The sequence below is a fragment of the Danio aesculapii genome, chromosome 15 (genome assembly GCF_903798145.1).
Source record: "Danio aesculapii chromosome 15, fDanAes4.1, whole genome shotgun sequence".
Taxonomy (NCBI): domain Eukaryota; kingdom Metazoa; phylum Chordata; class Actinopteri; order Cypriniformes; family Danionidae; genus Danio; species Danio aesculapii.
In genome coordinates this window covers 33250503-33265967 of record NC_079449.1, presented here as the reverse complement: position 1 = coordinate 33265967, position 15465 = coordinate 33250503, and the positions used below count along the sequence as shown (strand labels likewise).

At 38.0% G+C, this 15465-nt stretch overlaps 1 protein-coding gene across 3 annotated transcripts in view; it reads right to left on the bottom strand.

Annotated features, from left to right (window-relative positions):
• Positions 1-1066: 1066 nt before the first annotated feature.
• The window catches only part of p4ha3 (prolyl 4-hydroxylase, alpha polypeptide III), a 33131-nt gene continuing 18732 nt past the window's right edge, over positions 1067-15465 (bottom strand). For all 3 annotated transcript variants that reach the window (XM_056474366.1, XM_056474365.1, XM_056474367.1), the window contains 5 exons: positions 14119-14278; positions 12838-12900; positions 11441-11509; positions 7116-7212; positions 1067-2058 (listed from right to left, as the gene is read on the bottom strand). In XM_056474366.1, coding sequence (XP_056330341.1) covers positions 1988-2058; positions 7116-7212; positions 11441-11509; positions 12838-12900; positions 14119-14278 — 460 coding nt within the window. In that variant the 3' untranslated portion in view covers positions 1067-1987. The remainder of the gene's footprint in view (positions 2059-7115; positions 7213-11440; positions 11510-12837; positions 12901-14118; positions 14279-15465) is intronic.

Sequence of the window (15465 nt, the reverse complement as noted above, 5' to 3'; positions counted from 1 at the left end):
TGCAAGTTATTTATATTCACTTTTCTATAAGAAGAAAGTGACTGTTGGGTTTAGGCAATGTGTTTTAATTTCAGTTGTTCAAAGTTGATGTTCAATAAGTTAAGTTTATTTATAAACTAATTTCAAGAGGATCACGTGTTTATGATTGCTTGCAGCCGGTCCCGCATTATCCAATTTATGATTCACCAATCAGACGATTCCTAAGCCACTATAAATACCCTAAGTTCCATATCACAGCCATCTTCGGTTTGAAGAATCCCCCCCCTCCTTCTCCTTTCCTAGATGGGTGGCATGGTGACTCAGTGGTTAGCACCATTGTTGCCTAACAGCAAGAACGTCACTGGTTCTAGTCCTTACCAAGCCAGTCGATGTTTCTGTGCGGAGTTTACACATTCTTCCCGTGCTCACGTGGGTTCCCCCCCGGTTTCCTCCCACAGTCCAAAAACATGCAACTTAAGTTAATTGACTAATCTAAATCAGCACCATAGACATGCTACTATAGTAAGTAGTTATCTCTTAAGAGCAATCACTATCTGTTCATTAGCTACTATAGCAGGGGAGTTCTCGAGAACTACCTGAGCTCAAACTCCCCTCTCGCCTTTCAAACGGGAGGGAGCCCCGGGCTCGAGGATCTTATGAGCTCAGGGCGCTCTCCTGGGACAGCATGCCAAACAATCTTTATAATCATCAGCTAAGTGTGAACTCTTGAAAGAATAGATAGTGTGTGTTAAAATCAAGTAATGCACCCTTCATTCAACAATCTCTCTCTTGTAATATGTGAGTTTGTTTACTGTACAAAACTTATCAGTGAACTATGAGGGAAAAATAAATAAATAAAATAATCGTTCATTAATCAAGATTTTGATTTTAGGCCAAATTACCCAGCTCGATTCTGAAGAATGTTGAAAACCATAGATTTATTTTAAGTCAAAGATTAGCAGTTAAAGAACAGAAAAAATCTTTGGACCAAGTCTGGGATAAGTAGATGATTTTTGGATGAACTATTCCTTTAAAGAACAAATCAGTCATCAATATGAAGATGGAGAAAATAAAATAGACTGCAACCTCTTTCTGACCTGATCTTTATTAGATGGAGGAATTTCAGGGAATTAAGCAGGTCAAACACTTCCACATGATGGTTGTTTTCTCAGCATTGCTAATTCTATTTGAAGCACATGTGAACATTTCTGAAGGAAATTGTGGAGTGAAATGAATAGATTGAAAATAAGAAGCCTCAAAAGCATTATAGGGTTAACAAAAATAATAAAAGCCATGATCCTGATGGAACTCCAACATAAAACCTGAATGACTTTAAAGTTTCGAAGTCCGATGTGATTTCAAAGACTTCTCTTCTGTGCCTTTTTTAGGACCACCACTATGAAGTCGCACAAGATTTCATGAGGCAGATCCGCTTGGAGTCAAAGATGTAGCAATCGAGTGGTGTTTTTTTGCGAAATAAGCCAGCCTGTTGCTTTGAGCTCCTCGGTTTCCTAATTTGTGGTCAGTTCCTAGAACAAAAAAGTGCAGATTCTGCAAAGTCCACAGTTTTGAGGCACTCGTGCTCCTCCAAAATTACCACTGAGATTCAAACACATGTAGTATTTCAAAGCTAACAAACATCTAAATGTGCAAATGATCTTTATCCAATTGTGTAGTAATAAAAAAATAAATACATTGTTTACTGCCAGAACAGAACAAGACCACAAATTTTCGTTCATTACTCATGTAAACATCTGTATGTTCAGTTTTCATCAAACAATCTGGTGTTCATCTTCTTAAGCAGGAACAAGAGGTCAGTCTGACCCTAAGGCTGCATTCCTACCTCATTCTCTGACACACACTACGCCCATCAGACATCCATGAGAATCATCCTCTCTTCACAATGCTGTCGTCGCAGTTCACTTGAAGTGGTTGTTGATGTCTTTCGTTTTCAGCTTTTTGTTCCCTCATTTTGAAGGATGTTAACCGTTGAGGGCTCTTGTTTCATTCACTCCTCAGGATTAAGGCTACAGCGACGTCTGAACTCCTGTCCATACTCATGAACCCACTTATTGGCAACTGGAAAAGATAAAGCCATGAACTGAGCTTAACAGGGTGCTTTATGGGTGTTTTCAAAGGCTCATTGTAATGAGATGTTGATGCCTTTTATTAAAAAGAATAAGAAAATGGCAGTGAGCTCTGATTGGTCAGCTGCCTAAGTGTGTTGTGATTGGCTAACCACCTGGGGATCTAATGCTATACCCATACTAATACGTTTTCATTTAAAGGTCCCATTAGGTGTTTTTAACGTAATCTCAACTGAAACATGAGAGAGTGGGACAGATTAGCTCCACCCCTTTTTTAAAAAAAGGCTCTTACAGTGAGAGTGGTTAACACCTCATTCACACAGGGCATCAGCTTCAATGCTTCCCATTCACTTTGAATGGGTGACGTCAGGCGTTGCTGAACTGCATTGTGAATCCGTCGGCGCCGCTTCAGTGGCGTTGCTCGCTGCAGAAGTTGGGACTTGCTCAATTTTTCAAGTGCAGACGGAAGCATCAGCCAATCAGATCGCTGTATGCAAATACACCAGCTGAGACAGTGGCCTATTGCTGACTAATTTTATTGGCTGACACTGCTATGACGATCGCATCAGCCCCAACTTCAGACACGCCCTCTGTCAAGCGTTGAAGCTAAAGCCCCATGTGAATGGGGCATAAGAGTAAGCGCATCAAATGAAAAGCAAATGAGATGTGTCTTGAAGAGGGCGGGACATGTCAGATACTAGATACTAGCATTTGATTGGTAAAGATTTGATGAGAAACTGAAGTATAAGGTTACGTGAAAAAAAAAGGTTGATTGGAGTGAGAAACTGCAGGCTTTGGATGTTTATATCTTCTAAATGCAAATTTTGTCACTGTTTGAGAGCAAACAAGCTCATAAAATTCTTAGGAGACATTGCATCTCCTTTCACTGTTAGGCCGATGACTGTCAAATTTATGTTTCCCTTAAAAATTTTGGCCTTCCTCCAAATGCACTGGACTCATTTATAAAGGACATTAAATATTGGATGGCACTGAGTTTTCTCCATTTTAATGATTCAAGACGATGTGTTTGATTCAAGTGATGGTGTTTGGCCCCAGTTCCAACATCGCTCATTCCGTACGCCTGAATAATCTTGAAACTTTCTGTAAGCCAGAGATTGTGAACCTGGGTTTTAAAATGGGTCCTGAACTAAAGCTTGAAAGTCAGATTCGGTCTGTTGTTCGCTCAAGCTTCTTTCACTTAAGGCAACTGGCCAAAATTAAGCATGTTTTATCACACAAGCACTTTGAAACAGTTATTCATGCCTTTATAACCTCCCGCATGGACTACTGTAATGCCCTTTTTTTGGGGTGAGTCAGTCTTCAATTTCTCAACTGCAACTTGTTCAAAATGCAGCTGCGCATCTTTTAACTGGCACATCACCCCTGTTTTATCTTCTCTTCACTGGCTGCCCGTGCATTTTAGAATCCATTTTAAGGTACTTTTATTTGTTTTTAAGTGTCTGAATGTTGCTGCTCCATTTTACTTCTCTGAGCTTCACAGTCCCTACACACCTTCTCGTTTGTCCAGCTACTCGTGGGTGTGCCCAGGACAAGTTGAAAGCTCAGTAGGGATCGGGCTTTTGCTGAGGCTGCACCAAAATCATGGAATGAGCTGCCGTTGTATATTAGACAAGCCTCTTCCATTACTGTTTTAAAATCTCTTAAAACCCAGTTGTTCAATTTGGCTTTTAGCACAGCGTGAGATGTTGACATTTTCTGTTTATTTATTTCTCTTTTAAAGTATGTGCTACGCTTTGTTTTTCTCCATATTGTCAGCACTTTGGTCAACTGTGTTGTTTTAAAGTGCTTCATAAATAAAATGTAATTGAATAAATTGAAGAAAAATCCTTAAAACTGAAATACTGCTTGTAACATCTAAAAACGTTATTTTAATTTCATGGAACCTTTAAGGTGGATTGTTTCAAAATTGTTTACACATTTAGCCATTGACCAATTCATCTAAAATGTGTCATCATTTTTAATAGCCTGTCGTCACATTTCAAAGACCCGGAAAGAAACGCCAGGTAGCACAGATGAAATCTCTTTTGTCACATGTGCAGTACAGATTCCCCCCCCAAAAAGTTTTCAGTTGTTTTACTGTGGATGACCCACTTTTGGGAAATGGTTAAAATTGATATTGTGTGTGGAACGGGATAATTTTGGTGAAAAGATGGTTTTCAAATTGACCAGAATTAGTGTAGACATCGGCCCAATCCTAATTCTACCCCTTAGCCCTTCCCTTTTCCCGTGAAGGGGTAGGGGTTTCCCAATTCTCTTTAGCTTGAAGGCGTAGGGCTAAGGGCAAGGGGTAGATACCCCTTCAAACTGAGGTTTTTCAGAACCACACTCGAAACCAAGGGGTAAGAAAATTTCCCAGAATACACCAGCCACAGCTGCACCCGGAAGTAAGGAGATCCACAAATTTGAATTTTTGTCATCGTTACAAACAAGCACATGTTTTAATATATTCATAACCGTGTTCGTGTTTTATCATCATGCTTTGAAAAAAAAAACGCTAAAATAAAACCCACTAAATTTCACAATCTATAATCACTAATAATAACTTCTGTACAGCAGTCCCACAACATTCTGACACTCAATGACCCTCGAATACCCTGTCAGAAAAGTCTAGTGGCTGAGAATGGGCTTTTTACAGTGTCTGCTATAATGTTAAAGTTGTTTTTGGTGTGTTTACATAGATGAATATGGCCACTGTGTAAATGCACAGTATAGTTACAATCTTATTGCCACATTAGATCGTTATAATAACATCAGTGATTTCCTTCAGTGATTTCCTGAAGATAAATACCAAAAAATAAAACAACTGGAATAACTACAGCAGTCGCCATCGTCTGATCTTATATGAAGTAAAAATCGCGCTAACATATCATGACGTGTGCAGGTGCTGTAGTGCTGTCCCAGATCTTAGGGGTAAATTTTGAAGCCCTTCCACTTCACGCTCGGTTTTAAGGGCCAAGGGGAAGGGGTAGAGGTACAAAAATAGAATTTGGATTGAGACATATAGACTAAAAAATCTTAGTATGGTCCCACCCCTGTTTTCTGCTCTCTCAGGTTGGGGTTTATCTCAGTTTCAGGGTTTGTGATGTCATAGGCCTTCCAAAGTGAGATCTGTCAAAGACATTATCTCACTTTGCATTGAACTTTGAGCATTGTAACATTGCTGATGTTGTTTATGCTTTAACAGCTGCATTAGACACTAAATAAAGTTAGAAAGCTGAAACTGTAATCTACAACTCCTCTAATATTAGTGTTATGCATTTTTGTCATCAGATAAAGCCTGGTTTATACTTCTGCGTCGAGTGATCGGCGTGACCCACAGCGCATGCCTTGCATGTAGCTGTGCATTTTTACTTCTGCATGCTTTTTGTGTTGGTCTGCAATAACACTTCCTAAACGCTAGCTGCTTTTTATGTTCCTCTGTGTCGAGTTTCTTGACTGGTGTTTTGTTTTTTTCTGAACGCAACTTTACTGTATAAGTAGCTCTAACTTGCTCATTTTGAGGCGGGAATCGGCGAACGTGCAACAACTTAAATCATAAAGTAAACACAAAACAAAACTTTCCACCTGGAGCTCCTTCATGTGACTCGACACTTGTAAACTCTGTAAACGGGTTTGCAGCTCTCGGTCCCGCCCACACTCAACAGCGCTCCTGTGCCAACCAATCACAAAGCTTGCGCTATGTGTCATTGTGATGTGTGGTTAATTTTTGTGGTTAAATTTTGAGAGGTGCGCATCAGTGTCGGCGACAGCCACAGCGAGGGCTATGTGACCATGCGAAGGTTGCGCTGGAGCATACGCATGTGATTGATGCAGAAGTATAAATCAGTCCTAATTTGCAGTACAGCACACAGAAGGACATCTTTGATCATTGTTTAAATGGAACGGGTAAATAAATGCAGAACTTTTATTTTTCCTATATTATTAAAGCTCCATTATCTGTTCCTAATACTCTGTGGCTTCACTTTGTCTGTTTAACTTTTCATGATTCTCTTCCAGAGCCAGGCTCTCACTGCAGGAGTAGAAGTCAAATTATATGATATGATTTCCTTCCAGGCAATCAGATGAAAAAATCTTACCCATGACCTTGGTCGGTTTTGATTTTGACAAAGATTATCTGGTAAAAATCCTAAAGCTTACAATCTACTCACAGCATACAGGGGCTTCCCAATAAAATCAAACACAGCGGCTGACTGGGACTACAATGTGGCCCTGGACACACCACATTTTAACACCACTCACTAACTTGAAATAAAAACCACAGGGTCAGTATCCCACTGGTGTGCAAAACTAGTCTAGCCAAATTTATGTTTTAGAAAAATATTAAATACAAATTTAAAAAAGGAGGAAAAATCAAGAGAAGCAAAAGAATTCAAAATTCAGTTGAAATTTTGTAAATTGTAATTTTTTTTTGCAATATTTTGCTTGAATTTAATTCTAATATCTTTCAATTTTGTTGACTAAAACATTATTTTCATAAATATATTTGTTTAATAAATCTGTTTTATTTAAATCCACCAAAATCCATTGCCTATATTCACTGTGACATGGATAAAAATATTCATTTTCAAAACAGGCTGTACTCAATTATGCTGAGCACTGTATATTTAATACAAAATAAATGTCTAAATCTAAACTTATATCATGCCAAACTACATATCATAATCATATACACTATATCAATGATCAAATGTTCTTAATAGGATATTTCACCCAAAAAAGAAAATTTACTCACTTAAACAGTTCTAAACTTTGAGTTTCTTTCTTTGAATGAAAACAAAACAAGATTTTCTGAAGAATGTTGGAAACCAGCAGCCATTGACATCCATTGTACAAACCTAATGCAAAATTTACAATAATGGTTTTCACCATTCTTCAGTATATATTCCACTGTGTTCAACATAAGAAAGAAACTCAAACAGGATTTGAACAAGTGGAGGATGAGTAGATGATGACAGAATGTTCATCTTTGGGTGAACTGACCTTTTGCTGTGCATGTTACTTTATGAAAGGTTTTGTTTTTAAACATACCCCATTTATCACCAACAATGACCGGGCAGCCAGCATGAAGAGTGTCAACATTTCCTTGGCCATTTTTATGCAGGTTCCACCAGAAAAGAGCAGCATTCTGGAAAAAAGTACAAATGTATTTACAATCCAGCCTGATCGCTCAAGGAAACGGAACTATTTTACTGAAGGATTCGGATTTATACCTCCCAGTCCACCTCAGCATGAATCAACGTTTATCCTTTCCTCATCATCCTGTTTCTCATTATTTTTATTAAATATGATTATATGAATGAGAATTTAACTTTAAGTTGATTTTAATTAATGAACAAGTTAACACACTGCTTTACGTAAGAATGTTCAGTGTCCTTGCTCCTCTCTTTGTCTGTCTATTTTAACTTTGTTTCCAGGAGACACACAACCCAGGTCATAGGTCATGGAGACCTCCCTCTCTCCCTCTTTTGAGCGGAATTACTGATGCTGAGGAGGGGGAAACAACTGTTTCTATTTGTCATTATATTGTCTACACTAATTTAGCTGTTTTTTATTGGTAATTCTTTTAAAAGTAATTTCTTTTTATGCTAGATAGACTTTGTGTGTAGTGAGGATATTGTAGCCAAATGTTAATTAAACCAGTTTTTAACCAGTTTGATAAGACAGCTGAAAGTACAAGAAACAACCTTGAGTTTCCACAACAGATTGTCTCTTGTGTCTATTTATGCCTCCATGGTTCAGCTTTTTATAGGTCGGAGATCAGCTCTTAATAGTTTAGGGACAACCTGACCCGCAAGAACCATGCCGCCATCCATATCTGGAGTTAGATACAATCCTTCATTGACGCACACATTTAGAATTGTCTATTTTTGCTGTAACCAATGAGAACTGTTTACCTGGATCACTCCTTTTCTGGACTTGTGTAAAGAGTATAATTGCTGCATTGTTGTACTATAAGGCAGAGCGGCCTAGGAACTCATTGCGAGTGTTGAAGCTGGCTTCTGCTGAGGAAACTGCAAACTATCTTGAGTAAAATTTATTTATTCGAATCTCTGACTCTGGCTCTCCTTCATTTGACAGACTGGTCATTCTTTGGGTTAAAACTGTAAATACGTTTTGGCAGTCTAGTGGCTAATTCATATAAATTAGTACAAATTCAGTCATACGAAAATGAATGATTTTTAACAGGAGGTGTGGCACTCAACCGTCATTTCTTGGATAAGCAAATCTGACAAAAATTGTACGAATGAGATCGTACGAATTCATACGAATTACCCACTACATGAAAAAGTTATGAATTGCTATGAAATTGGGTTGTTACAAACACACTACTTTCAATGCATTTTTCATAGTATATCCCATAACATAGACATTTTACATTTTGTGGTCCATATTACAGCGCAAGAAATATTAATTGGCAGATTTTGAGATTATAATAGGAAATTGAAATTGCGGAATGAACGAAAGTTAAGATTGTCTTTTATTCCCACTATTGTGACAAACATCCACTTGAAATGATCCAGAAATCAAAACAAAATGTAAGATGATGCATAATTTCATTTCATTGGGAACCGACTGGATTGTTGACAGATGGGTGTTTGCTAACATATTGACGAATGAACGAATTCAGAGCAAAAATGCCCTAAATTAATTCCATGTGATCAGAATGTGCTAGCTTGAGAAATGATACTTATATAGAAATATAATTAATAATAATAATTCCTTACATTTATATAGTGATTTTCTGGACACTCAAAACACTTTACACATTTGAGGGAATTTCCTCATCCACCACCAGTGTGCAGCATCCACCTGGATAACACGACAGCAGCCATTTTGCACCAGATACCACACACCAGCTGATTGGTGGAGAGGAGACAGAGTGATGAAGCCAATTATGATATGAGGATGATTAGGTCAGTGGGCAAATTTGGCCAGAATGCCAGGGTTAAACCCCCTACTCTTTTTCGAAGGACATTCTGGGATATTTAAAAACAACCACAGAGAGTCAGGACATTGGCTTAACATCTTAACCCGAAAGACAGTGCTCACTGAGCAGTATAGAGTCCCCTTCACTATACTAGGGCGTTAAGACCCACACAGACCACAGGATGAGTGCCCTCTGCTGGTCTCACTAACACCACTTCCGGCAGCAACCTAGCTTTCCCTTGTGGTCTCCCATCCAGGTACTGACCAGGCACAGCCCTGCTTAGCATCAGTGGGCGATGATGTGAGAGTTGCAGTGAGCCAGCTGCCAGCTATATATAATTGAACTTTTTTACCTTTACTTTTACTTTCTGTATTGTCCACAAGTATTCATCTTTGGCTTCACCATAAAAATTATTTCATTGTAGGTCTTTGGGCTTTACCTACAGTTGCACTGGCAATTTTTACTACTCGACACAGTTTTTGCTTTTCCTTAATTGGCAACAGTCCATACCATGCAATCATGTTAAAACTCACTTTCAACCAAGTTCTTGTATATCATCACCAGCATATCTTGACTAACTCCAAATTGTTGTAACCTCCTAATGAGATATAATCTCTGCATTGCTTTTTTTAAAAATGCACTCTGCATTTGCAACAAATATCAATACACTATCAATAAATGTTCCTAAATATTTAAAACATCTAACTGTCTCTATTTCATGTCCCTCAAGGACCAGAGGTGACTAAGTACTAGTTTATTTCTGCTAATAATAATCTCCAGTTTATATAACTCAAATTTATATGACTATAGTACAAGGTATCTCCTTCTGTTCCTGTTTTAGTCGACCGGCCAACAAGTGCCATATCATCTGCATTTTTAAATAACTTAAAACCTAAATCCTGGATCTTAAGTGTGGTTTATTTTCAAACTAATTTCGAGAGGATCACGTGCTTATGATTAACAAGGCTGGCTCCTCATTAGCTCCGTAATCTGACCCATTAGATGATTATGGAAGCATTATAAAGAACCAGAGTTTTTCACTCCAGTTATCTTCGTCTTGAAGCTTCCCCCTCCTTCCACCCCTACTTCCTCCCCCTTTTTTCCGATAGGGCGACACGGTGGCCCAGTGGCTAGCACTGTTGCCTCACAGCAAGAACACCGCTGGTCCAACCTCCTATCGGGCTGGTTGGTGTTTTTGTGAGGAGTTTACATGTTCTCCCCGTGTTCGCGTGGGTTTCCCCCGGGTCCCCCGGTTTCCTCCCACCGTCCAAAAACATTTACCATAGCAATAGACTAAATCAAATTATCACCGAAAACAACCCTAGTTTACACTTCTCACATGGCGACAAGCAGGGGAGTTCTCGAGACCTACCTGAGCTCAAACTCCCCTCTCGCCCTTCTAACGGGAGGGAGCCCCGGGCTCGAGGATATTGCGAGTTCAGGGCTCTCTCCCTGGACAGCATGCCAAATACGCTTTATTGATTATCAGCTAAGTGTGAACTCTTGAAGTTCATTTGTGTAAAGAGAAAAAAGTAAGGATAATAAATTCTTCCTTGTGGAACTCCTGTATTTACAGTCATTGTTTTAGACACCATATCGTTAACAACTACTCTTTGAAGACGATTTGAAGAAATCTTTAAACCACAAACTAAGATCACCATTCACTCCTAAATCAAGTAATCTTTGACTTGGAGAATATTCAATTAAATTCAATTCACCTTTATTTGTATAGCGCGTTTACAATGTAGATTGTGTCAAAGCAGCTTCACATAAAAGGTCATAGTAAATTGGAACAGTGTAGTTCAGTTTTTAGTGTTTAAGTTCAGTTCAGTTTAGCTCAGTTCAGTGTGGTTTAATAATCACTACTGAGAGTCCAAACACTGAAGAGCAAATCTAACGATGCGCAGCACTACAGATCCCGAACCATGCAAGCCAGTGGCGACAGCGGATATCTATCTGAATTGAAATCAAACTTACACTACTTACTTACACTATTACATTGAGTCACTAGTATATACACCTATACACCTTTTTAATATAAAATGAATGAATTTATAACAAAGAGACTGAGAAATACTAAGAAGGTTGCTGTGTAAATTTAAATAACTAAGAGGAACGGTATGAATTTAGGGTTAAAGCTTATTTTTTTCCTTTTTTGCTAGAGGAAGTGTTTGGATGAAATCCTGCTAGTGGGTGGTGAAACCCTGAGCACCTGGAGGTGAAAGTGCAGAGTTCTAAAAAGCTATCTGTCGGGTTTTCACCAAAAGTTCATTTAAAACAACACAGACTCTCAATAAGAAAGCTTTTGTTGTAACGGGATATCCAGTGAGATGTCTGAGTTCAATAGAAAACAGTCTGCTATCACTCAGCATAGCGTTTGTAGAGCTGGAGTCTGGCAGTGAGAATGATGTATGTAACTCTATACCTGCACAACAGGAACACTGAAGTTGGCATAGATAAAGGCTGTGGATCCTCCTGCTTGCACAGGGCTCAGCTAAAGAGAAAAATTACATTAAAGCACATATTTCTTCAAATTCATTCTGGCTGTTGGTAATGCTTCAGAAATTACACTACACTATACTTTAAAGGGGTGGTCCACAGTGTATTTTTAAGGCTTGGTTGTGTTTATAAGATGCAAAGCAATGTGGGCTCATGTTTCAGTTGTAGAAAATCAAGTTATTTGTTCATATATCTTATTGTTCATAAAATCCGCTGTTATATTTCCTAGTTCCCCTGAAAGGCTCGCCCTCAAAAAGCTCTGATTGTTCAGCTTACATAATGTGCTATGATTCGCGAATCGGCTCAACGTCACCAGGAACGTTGTCTAAACACCGTCAGTCAGAAAAGCTGTTAGCCACAGCGGTTTGTGCTTGAATCTGACAGAAAATGAAGAGCACACAGCTGAACCTCACGCCTGCTCTCTAAAATAACATTTGACAAGTGTCTTTCACATATATTCAGAATATAAGCATGTGTAAGTGATATAAAACGTTCACATATCTTTTGTGAGTTCATTATTTAAGATGTAGAACGCATAGAAAGCGGCCATAGAGAGACACTGCAGCGCTGGTGAAGATTGTGGCCGTTTACAGGGGATTTTACTGATAAATATGAATTTGTAGCTAAACAGTTAGCGATGCCAAACAACATTTCCCATTGTTTACATCCTTGTTTACGTCCTCGCTGAAACATACTATTAACGATAGAAACTGTGCATGTAGTTGATCAATTTTAACAAATAAAAATACTTACAAGTTGTGGCTTACAATCCACAGCTTCGTCTGTTGGAGCAGTTTTAACCGAATCCAGCACTGAACTGGGAGAGATTCTGTAAGTTTTACTTTGTCAAATGCTAGCTATATAGTTCTCTGGAACATAATTAAGATTAAATTGTAAGCGCTTCTCTCTTTGTGTTGTGTCCTTTGGAAGCCCAAATACAGAAACAGAAGAATCTCTGTGGAAATAGCAGCATTTGGACGTCATTTTGGCTTTCTCTGCTATAACATTACAGCGCATCTGGCCACCGCCCTTGCTGCGCAGGGTGTATGCGCATGGTGAATGCATGTAACCAGAAGCCCTTGTGATCTCACTAGCTCAGGTGTATTTTTTGTAGTCCCCAAATTCGTTTGCTGTAGGCTTTGCTAAGCAAACTCTGTAAAAGCCAAGGTCTCCCTTTGCATTGAACTTTGAGCATATTACATTCAGAGATGTTGTTTATGTTCACACAGCTACATTACACATCAACTAAAGTTTAAAATATAACATCTTAGTGGACCACCCCTTTAAAGACACAGTCGTTTGATTAAGAAAGCATTCACTTACATATACCATGATTGTAGCCACTCGATTTCCAGTTTTTAGTCTGTACAATGGACTAGAGTCAGACTGTCAAAAAAAAAAAAGATCAAAGGTTTTAAACATCAATATGCTATAAAAGTAACATGATTTCTATTGTATACAAGACATTGTTAGAGGTGTCCTGAATCACTGGTATTGAGGCGAACAAGCAGTTGTTTTTAATTCACTGATATTGGATCTCTTATGCCGGATTTAAAGGGGACATACTATGCAAAAATCATAATTAAATTATAAGTGGTTTAAACACATTTGTGCAGCAACAGTCTGTGATTACAACCTGCTTCTAAAGGTAAATATTTCTGAATTAAATTTTTTATAATCACGCTTCATAAAAACTGCAAAAAACACTTTGATTGGCCCTTTGTACATGTCATCAGAGGGGAAAATCTCCACCCATTAGTAATGATCTCTCCCTTATTTACACAGGACATTAGTCTTGTTTCTGAATCTGACGCTATGCTGACACATAGGCATTTGTAGCCTTGCCTTCTTTTGAAAAGAGCACAATCTCATTTGAATTTAAACCGACAAGTCACACAGTTAGGATTAAAGCCTAAAACCGGCAGCTTTAAAGAGTTATAAAACTTTATTTGTGGGGTATTTAGAGTTGAAACTTCACACATAAGGGGCAGCAGAGACTTTTACACCTTGTAAAAATGGGCATAATAGCTTCTCTTTAATGCCATATTACACTGTTGGTGATTATGAATATGCAAAACGATGGTTCCTAATAGTGCTACTCACATAGAACATAACAAAACAAGGCTTTTTTTTGACCATTGCCATTTTCCCTTTCCCCAAACTTTGGATGTCATTGGCTACAACATTCTTCGAATTATCTTTTGTGTTCAACAGAAAAACAATGAGTAAATTCTGAAATAACTTCTTTTTAAAGGGAAGGTCACCCAAAAATTAAAATTCTGTCATCATACTCATGGTTTACTTGAGTGTTTTACTTTCTTTCTAATGTTGAGCACAAAAGACGATATTTTGAAGAAAGCTTGAAACCTGTAACCATTGACTCCCATAGTATTTGCTTTTCCAACTATGGAAGTCAATGGTTACAGATTTTCAGCTTTCTGCAAATTATCTTTTTTGTGTTAAAAAGAATAAAGAACCTTGTAAAGGTTTGTAACCACTTGAGGGAGAGTAATCAGCAACATTTTATTTTTGAGTAAAAAGCCAAATGGAAAAAAAAATTAGAACGTTCATAAGGAAAACAGAAGATGACAGACAATTACTCACTGTGGCGTGATCGAAATGAGGTTCATAGTGTCCTCCAATCCCATAATTTACAACCTGGAGATATTCGGCAAAAGGAGGCTCCACATTCAATCCGGTTACCAAGGTGATGCGCCGATCCAACTTACCCACAACCTCGTGGGCTGACTCTTTTAGCCATGCGCTAAAAGACCATTGACAAAAACATTTAAATGTAAGAGTCACTTCATGATAGTAAATAGTATTATGTAAAATAGTTACATTTCCTCATGAGATCAGGCTGGATAATCTAACAAGAGCAGCATAGAGTTGCAAACAAGAAGAAGAATCAAGAGGTGTGTGTAATCTGCCAACAAAACAAGCAAATATTTGGTTTTGCTTTTAAGTAATACTGCAAATTCTAGTAAAGCTACAACCTAAAAGCTTAGCAAATCACCTTGCATGATTTATCGAAAATGTCTCCATATATAAATTGTGTGTCGGAAAGGGAAACTTTTACAAATGCCTATGCAGCAAGATAAGCCTTTAAAAGAGCTGTTAATGCCTCTTCAACCAAATGTATCACTATGTGTCATCAAATCCTAAAAGTAGATTTCAGTTTTTTACTGATGCAAGCTGTTTGGCCCTATAGTATTATTAATACACAGATGTGATGATTTGAATATTTTAACAGTACACTAGCCATACACTAGCCACAATGAGCAAATTGAAAGGAATCATGAACTGAGAAATCAAAATTCTCCAGTAAGTTTTCACTGTAATATTAAAAACATCTCGTAAAACATTCTGGTTAGTCTAAATACAGCTTTTATTGAAGCCGGTCTGCCAAATTGACAGGTTGTGTAGTCACTTTCATGGTGTGGCTAAACTCCACCTCCACAGATGAAGATTAATGCCTGCTTCTATATCTCTATCTGGCCACATGAAAATAACCTATGAGGATATATGCGCATATATGAAACCTATATGAAGTGTAAATGCACATATATGCCACATATAGGCAAAATTGAGGCCATATAGATCTCTTGTGTTGCTTCTTTATATCCACATATAAGCCCTATATGTGTGTATGAGATATGTCTCCTATATAGCTCATATCTCACTTTGGCAACTGTCATACATGATGCCTAGCTCATATTTTCTATTATCAAGACAATAACTAAGAACTAAAACAAATGCAAAAAACATATGTATGTGCGAACACTTGAAATTGGTATCACATGTAATTGGCATGTTATGGAATTTAACTATTCAAATAAGTGAGAGCCCACACGGAAAGAACCTATATGAACATATATGCTTTTTAATATAGGTTATGTTATAGGTTTTTAATATATGTGACATATATAAAACTGGCCGTTTTCCTATATT